We start from the raw sequence: 11,694 nt of genomic DNA, 5'->3' as shown, positions 1-11,694 counted from the left end.
CTTATTTCATTACCAAACCCTAACCAGGAGAAAATAAAAAGTCCATTTGTGCTGAGCAAAATTCTTCCTTTGCTACAAGATGAAATATTTTCGTCTGGGTAGTAACAGAAGAAGTAGGCAGCCCTATAAACTGAGGGCTGAAGCAAAGAAAAACCCAACTAAACCCCCCAAAATTATTAGGAACTTCCAAGCAGTTAGAAATGACAAAAATCCACTGATGGTGTAGGTGCATGCATAAGTAGAAAACACCTGAGAGCATGGGAAAATTGTATGAGTTGTATGAAGCTGGGGCTAAGGAATGTGCTGAATGAATGTGCTGGCATTGACAGAGCATCGGTTCAGAGAGGAGCAGGCTCCGCAAGAAACTGCAACAACAAACCAAAGCTGCTTTGCCTGTAAAAGTTCATCTTTGCCTCATCCAAGAGAGGCAGAGAGGTGACTGGGTCAGCCTGGAGGTACGTCCACTTGAGAAGATTTCCACGTGAGCATCGAATTAACTGTGTGGCAGAATGGTGAGTCATCCTTCTCGTCAGGGCTAATTTGGGAAGAGATGCTCTCTCCTCAGAGGCTGCCTCTGGGGGCTGGTTGCGAGGGCCATGGCTGTGGTCATGCGTGAAGCCAGGCAGCGCATTGCAGAGACATGGGAAAGAAATACTTCCTCAAACGATGCTGTGGGACAGTGTTCCTGGGAATCCCAGTGCTGGCTGGGGGACTCTATGGGGACAAATGTGGCTTCTCCATCTGTCCTTTAAGGAGGTCAGGTCATAGTCAGTGCCTTGGGACAGGAAATATGGCTGCATGCAGCGTCAGGCACGTGCTGGGCTGATTCACCCGAACTCAGACCCAAATGGTCCTTCCAGGGCTCTCTGTTCCCAGCTCATTAGCCGTAATTCAATCAAAGCACGCCTTTATGTGGAGAAGATGCAGCCCTCATTAGTGGAAGGAAATCTTACCCTCTAACGGGTGCACCGCAGAAGAAATCAGCAGTGTGGGATTGCACTGGAAGGGGTTTTGTGCAAAGAGCGCTCGGGGCTGGGGTGTGGGGGAAGTGTGCCAGGGAGCTGGGCACCGCTCGGGGCCAGGGCTGCTCGCCTGGGCAGAACTGTCACTAGGGCAGCTGGGGACCGGTGCCACCCTGGCTGGTGCTTCTCAGGGGTGTGGGAGCTGCTCCAGTTCCTCACTGACACCGTCTGCCAAGCAGGGGGGGGGCAGAGGTGTATTGGGGTGGGGACCCCGTGAGAAAGACGGGCGGCGCTGTGCCCAGCGTGCCCCTGCACACCCAGCGGCTCTGCCAGCCCACTCCCGTGGTGCCCACTCCCGTGGTGCTGGGCTGGCTTTGTGAGACACGGAGAAGGGGAAGAGCGGGATGCTGTTAGCCTCTGCCAGGTGGACGGGGGAAGGCGGCGGTGACAGGAGAGGCACTGGCCCAGCAGCACATCCTCACAGCTCCCCTGTCATGTCCTTCTCCGCTTCCAGTGACGCAAAGCAGCCGTTTTCCTTGTGCGTTCATGCATCCCACAGCGTGCTGCTCTGGGATGGGACGGGACTGAGGCTGGAGAGCCCTGTGCTGTCAGGAGGGCAACAGCCTGCCGTAGCTTGCCTCTGGGCAGTGACCACCAAAGCAGCGTTCCCCATGCTCCCTGCCCCCTCCCACGGCCTGCTGCTGGGCTGTGGCAGAGGGACACATCCCACCCGCGCTGGTGTACGGGGGTGAGCACACGTGTCTGACGTCTTTCCCTAGCAGCAGTGGTGGGAGGGAAAGCTCGGTTTCGTAGCCTTGTCTCTAGCTGCCTGGGGAGGCAAGGCGGGGGATGCAGCAGGGATGAGTGGGTGGGGGGGTGAGAGATGCCACAGTGGGAACTGCAGACGATTCCTATCCTGTGGTCTCCTGTGAACCCCTGGGTGCCTCCAAAGCACCTCACAGCCAAGAGATGTGTTGGTCAGGGAGCCCCCAGCCCTGCACCCCAGCCCGTCCTCACTGCCGATTCCTCTGTGCCACAGGTGAAGCGAGCAGAGGTGATGTGACAGGCGTAAAAGTGGCATGAGCTGCTGCTGCTTTAACTGGCAGGGAGGAGATTTTGGTGTAGAGCACAGCACAGCATGTGCCCTGAGAGAAGAGGCCTGACTGTGAAGGGTAAGAGGTAGAAGGAGGTGCTTTTGATTGGGGGCCAGCTGCAGCAGTATGGCGATAGGAAACTGCAACAGCTGGGAACGGAGGAGCAACAGTACACAAACCCAGACTCCTCACATGGGGGCCAGGCTGAACCGGTCTGCGTTAATGAACTGGAAAAAGAGAAATTTCAGCTGCAGCAATTCTAAGAGTCTGCGTACCCATTCCAGGGAGGATGGTCTTAACTGCAAAGCCCTTTGGGCTGGCTGTTGTGACGGCAGTGTTAGGAATTTCTTATAGTGTGCTCACACAGAACTTGAGGCATACAGAAGGTGACTTGGTGTTGACAACACCAGCATTCGAGCACCATTAGAGCCATGCAGCCAACGTGCTTACAATCCACAGAGAAGGTGGCATTCCTAAACATGGTCACATGCCAATTTACAAAGAAACTGTGAAATTTCTGTCTTCTGCACAGTTTCCCTGCCCTAGCAATCAGCCTTTGGGACCTTCCTAAGCCAGGAGGTCAGGCCCTGATGTCAGGGGTGGTAGAGCTTGCAGACGCCTTGACTGTGTCGGCCAGCTGAGCTCTTGAATTGCTTGAATGAACATGTTGCTGTTGGCCATGAACAGCAGTAACGTTGCACAAGTTTGAGATTAAAATTAAATTAAATATTTAGCAATTAATTAACTGGTTAAGATTTTTTTCCTGGTGGCTATATTTTACCCTTTGGCTTCTCTTCTTCCTAAACAGAAGGCATCAGAGAGCTTTGGCACCAACTCTGTCAGAGCTCAGTCGCTTCTTACCAAAAACACGAGGGGCTTCACTCAGTCAAAGTTTTACGCTCCCCTGAGCCAGAGCTCATTTTTAATCCAGACAGTGCAGGACTTGCAGGCATGTTGCCTTAGGTTTGGCGTCAGGACAGTCACGTTCATAGAAAAGCATTTTGAAGTTAGAGCATTGCCTTTCAGCACAGTTAATGATCTGGGAGGATGCAGTATGCCAAGGCAGGTAAACTGGTGGGGGATTCGGGTTGTCTGTGGTGCTGGCTGTAGGCTCTAGAGACACAGGAAGGAAAAGCTCACCCTGTGACTTCAGCAGGTTGTGGGCAAAGTAGTTAAAGGTTTCTGGGGAGAGGGAGCACAGAATTGGGTAGCGTGGGCAGACAGCCTGCTGCTGAACTGAAGCTTTTTTACGGCATAGCGGGAGCAAGGCTTGACGTGCAGCAGACCATATGCATGTCCGTCTGCACAAAGCTTTCCCCTCTTCTATAATGATGGTACAGGCTGTGCTGAGCCACAACTCAATAAATATCAGCCAGTTCTCTCTCTCTGGAGGAGCAACTGCCTTCTGCATCCTCCAAAGCTGAGGACAAATGGTGTAGCTGGGGTCATTCTGCTCTGCCTTGGGACTGCAGCAGAGCCCAGGCAGCGCAGTCACCATCACACATCCCCACAGCCAGGTGTCTTATGGGTTCATCCTTTCACACAGAGTAGCCTCAACACTGACACAAAGTCCTCTCTGGACAGGCACAATTATGTCTATTTAGTTAATCATCTTCCCTTGGGGACTCGGGGACTCCTGAGCCTCACAGTCTGTTTTTTTTATTAGGGGCGAACACAAATTGAGAAGGAAGGTAAAAGAAGCAGTGATACTCATATACCCATGGCAGCTGTGCTGTCAGCCTCCTGTCTGTCTTTCTCCTACACATGTACATGAGCTGTCCCCAAATATGTGTTTGCTGGGAGACACACATTTTACATTCCAATAGTGATATGCCCCTCGGCGGGGGAGATGGGGGGGGTGTGGGGAGGTGATGTTCAGCCTCACCAAAGGCACGTATCCATGTGCCTCTAGAATAAAACAGGACAGTGTCATCTGCCTGGGTAGTTGCCTGGTGAATTTACATTCTTCTTTCCTTAGAGCTCTGGTTTCTGAATTTGTTGGGATTGCAAGGAAGTTTTATGTTTAAAATTCTTGTCCCTTGTTTTGCTCAGGTTGCTTTGGGGAGAGCAAAGGGGAAAATGAAAAGAGGAACCAGCAAAGCTCATCTCACTTCTCAGATCTGATTCTCTGACCCTTTTTATTATTATCTCTGCCACTCTGAAAGTCTTTAGCATCTTTTATCTGTGCCATTCCACCTTTTGTAATAGAGGAAAGCCCCTGAAGCTTTTTCCGCCCTTTTAACTGAATCCACCTCTGCAGCCAGACACTAAGCTTCATTTCTGGTAAGGTTTTCAGTCCCACTCACTCCTTTGTCTTGACTTATACGTCACCCTCTTCCTCTTGGGTGGGCAAAAAGGGGACGGGTGCTGCTGCTGTGCTGACTCCTGACTGGGTCACCCAGTGCTGCTGGGCTGTCTGGGCTAGGCTATAAAACAGAGCCAAGGCAGCGCAGCTGGCTCAGAGGAGAGACTGAATTCTGCAGACAGCGAAAGACCCGCACACAGCCTCTGCTGCTTCCTGCACTGTTGTTTTTCCTGGAATACAGAACCGACCTCGGGAGCAAGATGTGCAAGGGACTCGCTGCGCTGCCAGCCACTTGCTTAAAAAGGTACTGTTTATTTCTGAGCATCTATTAATGGTCTCGTAAGTCTGGAGATATGCCGATGTATTTACTGCACTTTGTGTCTGAAGCAGAAGTGGCAGATTCAGCTCTGATTCTTTTGTAGGATTAGACATAAATGATTGCTTACAGGCTTTTGTTTTTTCTGTTATTCAGAAGCAGAATTGCGTAAATGTTTTGAACTATGGGAACTCTAAAGCCATCCTTCCCACCAGCAAAACAAGCATTGCTATATTTTGATATTCCTGTCCTCTGCTTCTGCTGAAAGCTTTGCATCCCTTTTCTCCTTTGAATCCTTTCTCTGCTGAATTTTCTTTTCTTGATTTTTTTGGAGGGGGAAGCAAGGCAGACAGGATATAAGAAAATTTGAGAGTCATTCCCCAAAACACATCCCAAATGCAGAAACCCAGCCTGGCAGGACCAGAGACCTGGCCGCCAGCAGGCAGGGCAGGGCAGGGATGCGGGCCAGCCCAGGGCACCACAGATCTGGATGCGGCAGCAGCCCGTGTGGGGTCTGCCTGTATCCCCCAGCTCTGTGGGCTGATGGTGAGGGACCAGGTCATGCTATACCCCTGGTGCACAGTGCTGTGGGGCTGGTGTGGAGCTGGCCATACCCCCATCATGTGGTGCCGATCAGGATGGGCTGAGCTGTACCCCTGCCGTGGATGCAGGATCTAGCCCCGCAGCCCAGCGCACGGTACCAGCCAGGCATCCCTGTGCCGGCATTGCTGAGCCTGTGCACCCCCAAGCATGCCCTTGGGCCTCCCCACAGCCCAGTGTGAAGGGCTCACTGTTCCTGCAAGGTGGCCATAAGCCCTCCGGAGGGGCTTTCAGGTGCTATGGGGCCTGGAGACCACCAGCAGGGTGGCCCAGGGCCCCCAGAACAGCACGGGCCCCACAGAACTCCCTGCTCATCCAGTCTGTGCAAACTTGCACAGGTCTCTGATGGCGCAGCACAATCCTTCTTGTTGCTCATGCCTTCAGGAGCAGCCCTGAGGCTGCTTCCCAGTGGCTGTGCTATGGGAGAGGGTTGGAAAAATACAAACAAAAACTCAGCCTGCTCCCATCTGGGAGAAAAAGCTCCCTGCTTGTGGTGGATCTGAAAACAAGTGCTGAAAATGTGAGGAACAAATACTGACACCCTCCCCCTCAATTTGCAGGAACATTTGCAGGAGCCGGGGGAGAGCATTTGCAAATGCAAAAGAAAGCAAAAGTTCACATCTTTGAACCATCTCTCTCCAGGATTCCCAAGAAAATGCCTCTCTCTGCCAGAAAGCTGCGGGGCTCACTGCAAGCACCAGTGTCCTGTTTCCCACTGCTGCTGCTTCCCTGCAGACCGGAGCGGTCTCCTCCTGGGCAAGCAGCAAAGACAGCTCAGGGTGCCCAACATCTGCCCAGGCAGGGTTTGGATGTTGGCTCTGCTCATGCACACCCTGCTCTAGAGAAGCTGTCGAGGTTCTTTCCCCCTCACCCTAGTGCTGGAGTTGTTAAGGAAGCCTTCACGAGCTCAAGCAAGCATTGAGATAAGATGTGGCCGGGATTGCTGGCAGGATGCTGTGGCTGGAGCAAAGAGCAGTGCTGGGAGGCTGAGCAGCTGCCAGGGCTCAGCCCTACGGCACAGCCTCTTGCTCTTGTCCAGGCTCTGATCTGCGGAGCAGAGGAATTTCCTGCTTTTGCTATCACTGCACCCTGCGGCAGGCCAGGGCTTGCACCCCTGAGCAGGCAGGACTGATTTACCCACCCCTTTGTCCTTAAACTGGAAGGACGTCAGAGGGATGCTGAGGCCAGTACCAGCTGCGCATCTCGGTGCTGCTGTCAGGCAACGATTGTCCTAAGCACGGTGGAAAGAACAAAAGTAAGCATGCAGCCTCGGAGGAGCTTGCTGTGGAGCAAGAGAGTAGCCTGCAATCAGCATGGGCTAGTGGTGGTGAAGCTCTGGCTCGTCCCCTGCTGTCACCCCAGGGTCCTGCCCTGAGCCCTTCGCTCCGTCCCCTCCCTCGGTGTCACAGGCAGCTGCTCTGGGGGTGGCCTGGCACAGCCCTGCTGCTCCTGCGGGTGGGGGATGAGGTGGGGAGGTGGCAAGGGCTGCAGGAAAGGATTAGTAAGGGGGTAAGAACCAGACATTTGTAGCTGGGCAAATCAGCCCAAGAAGCAACACATTTACCAGCATGGTGATGCATTTCTATCCCGATATTTTAACTGCAAAAAACAGTAGGAAAAGAGCAGCTTCTCCCGCTTTGTCAGCCCTGCCTCCAGGCTGGTGACCTTCTCAGCAAGAAAATGGTGCTATTTAATGTGAAAATATGATTTCTTTGGCTCTTGTATTTGTCTAGTAAATGAAATGGGCATTATGTGAGGAGCGGAAAGTCAGCACTGGAGTCACAAGCAGAGACCTGCATTTGTGTCACCAAGTAACACTGCAGGACTTTATAGTGGGTGAGGAGGCTGCAGAGGGAGTTGTAATGTTCTTGAATTGTTTCTTTCAGTGCCAAAGACATGAAGCATCGTCTGGGCTTCTTGCTGCAGAAGTCGGACTCCTGTGACTACAGCTCTTCCCAGGGCAAGAAGGAGAAAATACCTTCAAGCCAGAGGTAAGATCAGATGCTGCCACGCAGTTAAGCCCAGGCTGGTTGCACCATGTTGTTTACTCCTTCACTGAGCTGAACTTCATTAGCATCTCTGCTACTGCTTCCCAGTACCTCCTGAACACTGGGGTTTTTGTGTGGCAGTAGTCCTCAGGTATTGATAGTCCCTTTCCATGAAGAAGATTGAACTGGAGGTTCCTTTCTGCCAACGCTTCTGTGATTCAGTATGCATGTGCACATGGACAGCCTTGTGCAGCCTGCTGCGCAGGGGAATAACACCGTCACAAGACCCAGCACAACTTCACACAGTGCAGAATCAGCGTCATTGTCTCTTTGAGCTGGATTTGTGCAACAGTCCACACAGCTGCACAGAGGTACTGGCACAGAAAACAGGGAGAGCAGCCTGTCAGGGTATCACTGCTCTCACTGAGATGCAAGTAGATTGTGTTCTTTCCAAGGAAGACTCCAAAGGCTGAGGTATACACCTGGAATAGAACGAGCCCTAGGATGTTCTGGTATGGTAGGGGGGGATGAATGCAGGATGTGTTCCTACATTCCCCATATGTTTCTAGTTCCCACGTTCCTCTTTTTCTTCAATATAGCTGCTGTTTCCCTGACAGGTTAAAGAAATCGGCCCTTTGGAGTTCACTCACGTGACCTGTAAGCGTGACCCCAGGTCCATGCCCCAGCAAGATGTGTAGCCAGTCACAAAATAAACACAAAGACCCCAACAGTTTTTCCAGGAAAATTCCTTTCCAGCCCATGGCTGGTGACAGGGATTGCAAACCAGAATTCCTGTAGATTAGATCTGGGATCCCCAGAGGTCTCTGTAAAGCAAGCAGACATTTTCTTCTAGGTCTCTCGTGTATGCTCTTAGAACAATCAGCGAAAAAGATTAGTGGTGCTGAGCAAAAACCCAAATTTGTCCCTTCTGTACTCCCATTAAATCTTCCCAATGCTTCTCCCTTTGTCTCCTTTTAGGGTTAGCCAAGAGGAAGTCAGGAAGTGGGCAGACTCTTTGGAAAACTTGATCCATCATGACAGTAAGTAAAGAGGGCTCTTCTGCTGCCTGCAGGGTGTGTGTGCTGTCAGGGGTCCCTGGAGTGGGCACGGGACACTGTCTCGTGTCTCTTAGCAGCATGCAGAAGCTGTTTTGGCCCCACAGGTCTTGGGGGAGGGGTGGTGAAGCGTCCTCTTGGTCACATACAAGGGATAATCCCAGCGTAAGTCGGGCTTTGCCGTACTGCCGAGCTGTCCCTATTGTGAAGGCAGCTGGTTAAGCCCCTGTGCGAGGGGCGGACAAGGCTGCAGCACGAGTTAACAGCGGGTTAAACGAGAACCAAGAAGCAGAGACGCTGTTTGCAGCTGAGCCCATGGGAGACTTTGTCTTCCCGTTGGTTCCAGGCTACACTGATGGCCTTGAGTTTTCCTGAGCTTTCCTTCGCGTTGTTCCCATGGCCTGAGACTCCGTGGCGTGTGCTGGCTGTCTCCTCCGGGCCTCCTGGGAACGCACAAGTCTGCTTGTGTTCAGCTGAGGACCCACGTGTGGCATCCCCATGGGGACAGTCTGAATTCCAGCCTCCCTCCGCGTGCAGGAGCGACTGCCACGGAGGCAGGCAGCTGTCGCCACTGCTTGCCCCCAGGGAGCTGCTCATTCAGCTCTGGGAAGGGGAACCCAGAATTGCTATTTGCTGGGGCCCAGGGGTACGACTATCCGGGAACCAGCACTCTTACCTGATCTGGTTTTCCTCTAAACAATCTGTAGGAGGACTGGCTGCTTTCCGTGCTTTTCTCAAATCTGAGTACAGTGAGGAAAACATCGAGTTCTGGGTCAGTTGTGAGGACTACAAGAAAACCAAGTCACCGGCCAAGCTCAGCCCCAAGGCCAAAAAGATCTATGATGAGTTCATCTCAGTGCAGGCAACAAAAGAGGTATGTGCAGAGAACGTTTCTTGGGCAAAGGTGTCACCCTAAATTCTGAACCAGGCCAGTAGCACGGGGAAGTAGAGACCGGTAGTTTCACAAGAGTTGCAGGGTGCTGCTTCTCGGCTGGTTAGCAAGGAAATGGTGTACTTTGTATTGCTTTTGTATTAAACTTGGATAGAGAGAAAGTGAGTTTAGTTACAACCATATGGCCATCTCACATGCACACTCAAGTGGGAGAAGCCCGAGGGGACTATAATTCCCAGTGTTCCAGCTGCTCCCATGCAGTTGTTCTAGTTTCCTGGCTGGCTGCATCCCAGGGGGGTACGTGTCAGTCCCCCTGACAGTTCAGCTGGCAGCAGAGGTGAGTTGGTACCCAGCTGCACAGACTCTGCCAGGGCGATGGGGTGTCAAACAGCCGTTTCAGACAGCTGCCCACCAAGGACGGCTGAAGCACACTTGGTGGAGAGATGCTGGGATTTTCCCTTTCCTGTGGTAGCCACTTCTGGGACAGGTCCTACTCATGCTGTCCCTTTTGGCCCACAGGTGAACCTGGATTCATGCACACGGGAGAAGACGAGCCACAACATGCTGGAGCCTACACTGTCCTGCTTTGATGAGGCTCAGAGGAAAATATTCACCCTCATGGAAAAGGATTCTTACCGCCGTTTCCTCAAGTCCCCCTACTACCTGGACTTGGTCAGCCCACCTGGTGCTGGCTGCCGGCCTGAAAACTGCAAAAGGAGCCACACTCACACCTTAGACTGCAACTCGAACATCATCTCTCAGTGCGCCTGAACCTGCAGCAAGGCAGGAGCAGGCTGGGCTCCCGCAAGAGTATATGGCGGCAAAGGCATTCATCGGCATGAAGCATCAGAGCTGTCTCCAATACCTGTCTAATGTCCCAGTTGTATTCCATGTCATGCAACAGCCAGCATTTGCAACCCAAGCCAGGCTCAGTTTGTGTAGCAAACCCTCCTCTGACTCCGTCGGCGTAGGAGCCCTGGAGTCTGTGTCTGACGCGAGAGCTGGGTGCAGGCACTGCATGGCCACTCTGTTTCTGGCGAGCCCTGTGGGTGCGGGAGGGCGGCAGGGCCGTGGGTGCTCAGACCCAGCGCTACCCAGCCAAGGGACCAGGCATGCCATGGCGCCGTGAGACACCTGGCAGGGAGCGGGGGAAAGAGGAAGCCAAGGGAAGCGTTTGGGACCACGATCTCCCCTTTCTAATTGGCAAAAAGCTTAGATGTAAAGGACTTGCTGTGGCCCTCAGCTGTGTTTGTAGAGCTCCCAAATGGCTAGACTGTCAGTATTTGCTCAGAAGCCGGGCTGTGCTGCAGCACAGCAATCGGACCCAGGGAGAGCTCCTACTCTTGCTTTGAAGGGAGGAGACCAAAACTTTTCAGCCTCCCTCGATCCTCGCGGCCAGGATGGCAGGGAAGCTCTCCCCTCTGGCTGCTGCTTCCTCTGTAGCATCTAGCGTATGCTGGCCGAGGATCCTTCCTAGGGCTGCACAGAGCTGTTCTTTTGGAGGAGGTTCATTATTCCATACATTAGTAATCGAGTCCTTTGTGCTCCCTGGTTAAATACTGTAGTTGATCAGAACAGAAGCACGTTCCTTGTCCCCCAGCCTGGTAGGGGTGTATTACTGACTCCGGGAGTGCCCTTTGGATTCAGGTTTGCCTGCCCTGACTTGCACAGAGCAGTTTGTGAGGGAGCAAGACCACAAACACAACAGCTGGGGAGCAAAGGCCCTGCTTGAGGAGTACTTGACAATGTCTTTGTTTCTTTCTTTTTTTTTTTTTTAATGTTATTTATGTGAGTTTGTATTTCAGTAGCAGCATGACTCACTTTTTTCCTGAAGATGGTAGGAGGAATGTGTCAGTCTCGTTACCGATCCTGGGCTTTGCCAGACGGCTGCTTACTTTTCAGTCACTGGGGGCTTTGGGGCTGACACTGACCTGCAGCTGGAGGCACAAGGAATGGGTGCAGGGCTTGCTGCCTTGGGCTGCCGTGCCAGGTATCATGCTCCCCCCAGCCCTTGGTCTCTCCTTAGCTGGATATTGCTGCTCTGACAACTGCGTATTCCCCGCTCTGCATCCCAGCCCAGAACAGTTCTCACACTGGGCTTTTGAAATGGCAGGAGGTGGCTGTGGTTCTCCAGTAGGCACTTCCAGGCCCACAGAGAAATGTCTCATTTAAAATTCACTTTATTTCGTATTTATTCAATTGTGCTGACACATACCACCCTGCATGTTCAGCTAAGAGATGGAGAGGCTTGCTAAAGCTCTGAACGTAGCCAAGCATGTGGCTATGTTTTACTTTCCCCTGGTACTGGGAACCTGATAACTATTGCAAAAACTGTATTGATACTTAATGATGAATACATTCTAAATAAAAATGTTTGCATTAGACCCTTCTAAAATGCCGTTGTGTGAACCTCAGAAAATGCATGGAGATCCAATTCATCAGGCAACATTACTATAAAAAGTCATTTTATGAATGGCTTCGC

General features: G+C 52.3%; 1 protein-coding gene across 1 annotated transcript; it reads left to right on the top strand.

Annotated features, from left to right (window-relative positions):
* The first annotated feature begins 326 nt into the window (after nucleotides 1-326).
* RGS4 (regulator of G protein signaling 4) lies at nucleotides 327-11,607 on the top strand. The gene is made up of 6 exons (XM_013296533.3): nucleotides 327-512; nucleotides 4,109-4,665; nucleotides 7,164-7,268; nucleotides 8,244-8,305; nucleotides 9,028-9,194; nucleotides 9,732-11,607. Exons 2-6 carry the CDS (start codon nucleotides 4,622-4,624, stop codon nucleotides 9,981-9,983), a joined length of 630 nt encoding a protein of 209 aa, XP_013151987.1. The 5' UTR covers nucleotides 327-512; nucleotides 4,109-4,621; the 3' UTR covers nucleotides 9,984-11,607.
* The last annotated feature ends 87 nt before the right edge of the window (nucleotides 11,608-11,694 follow it).

This window comes from Falco peregrinus, chromosome 10, assembly GCF_023634155.1.
Source record: "Falco peregrinus isolate bFalPer1 chromosome 10, bFalPer1.pri, whole genome shotgun sequence".
NCBI lineage: Eukaryota > Metazoa > Chordata > Aves > Falconiformes > Falconidae > Falco > Falco peregrinus.
This window is presented reverse-complemented; position numbering and strand designations above follow the sequence as displayed.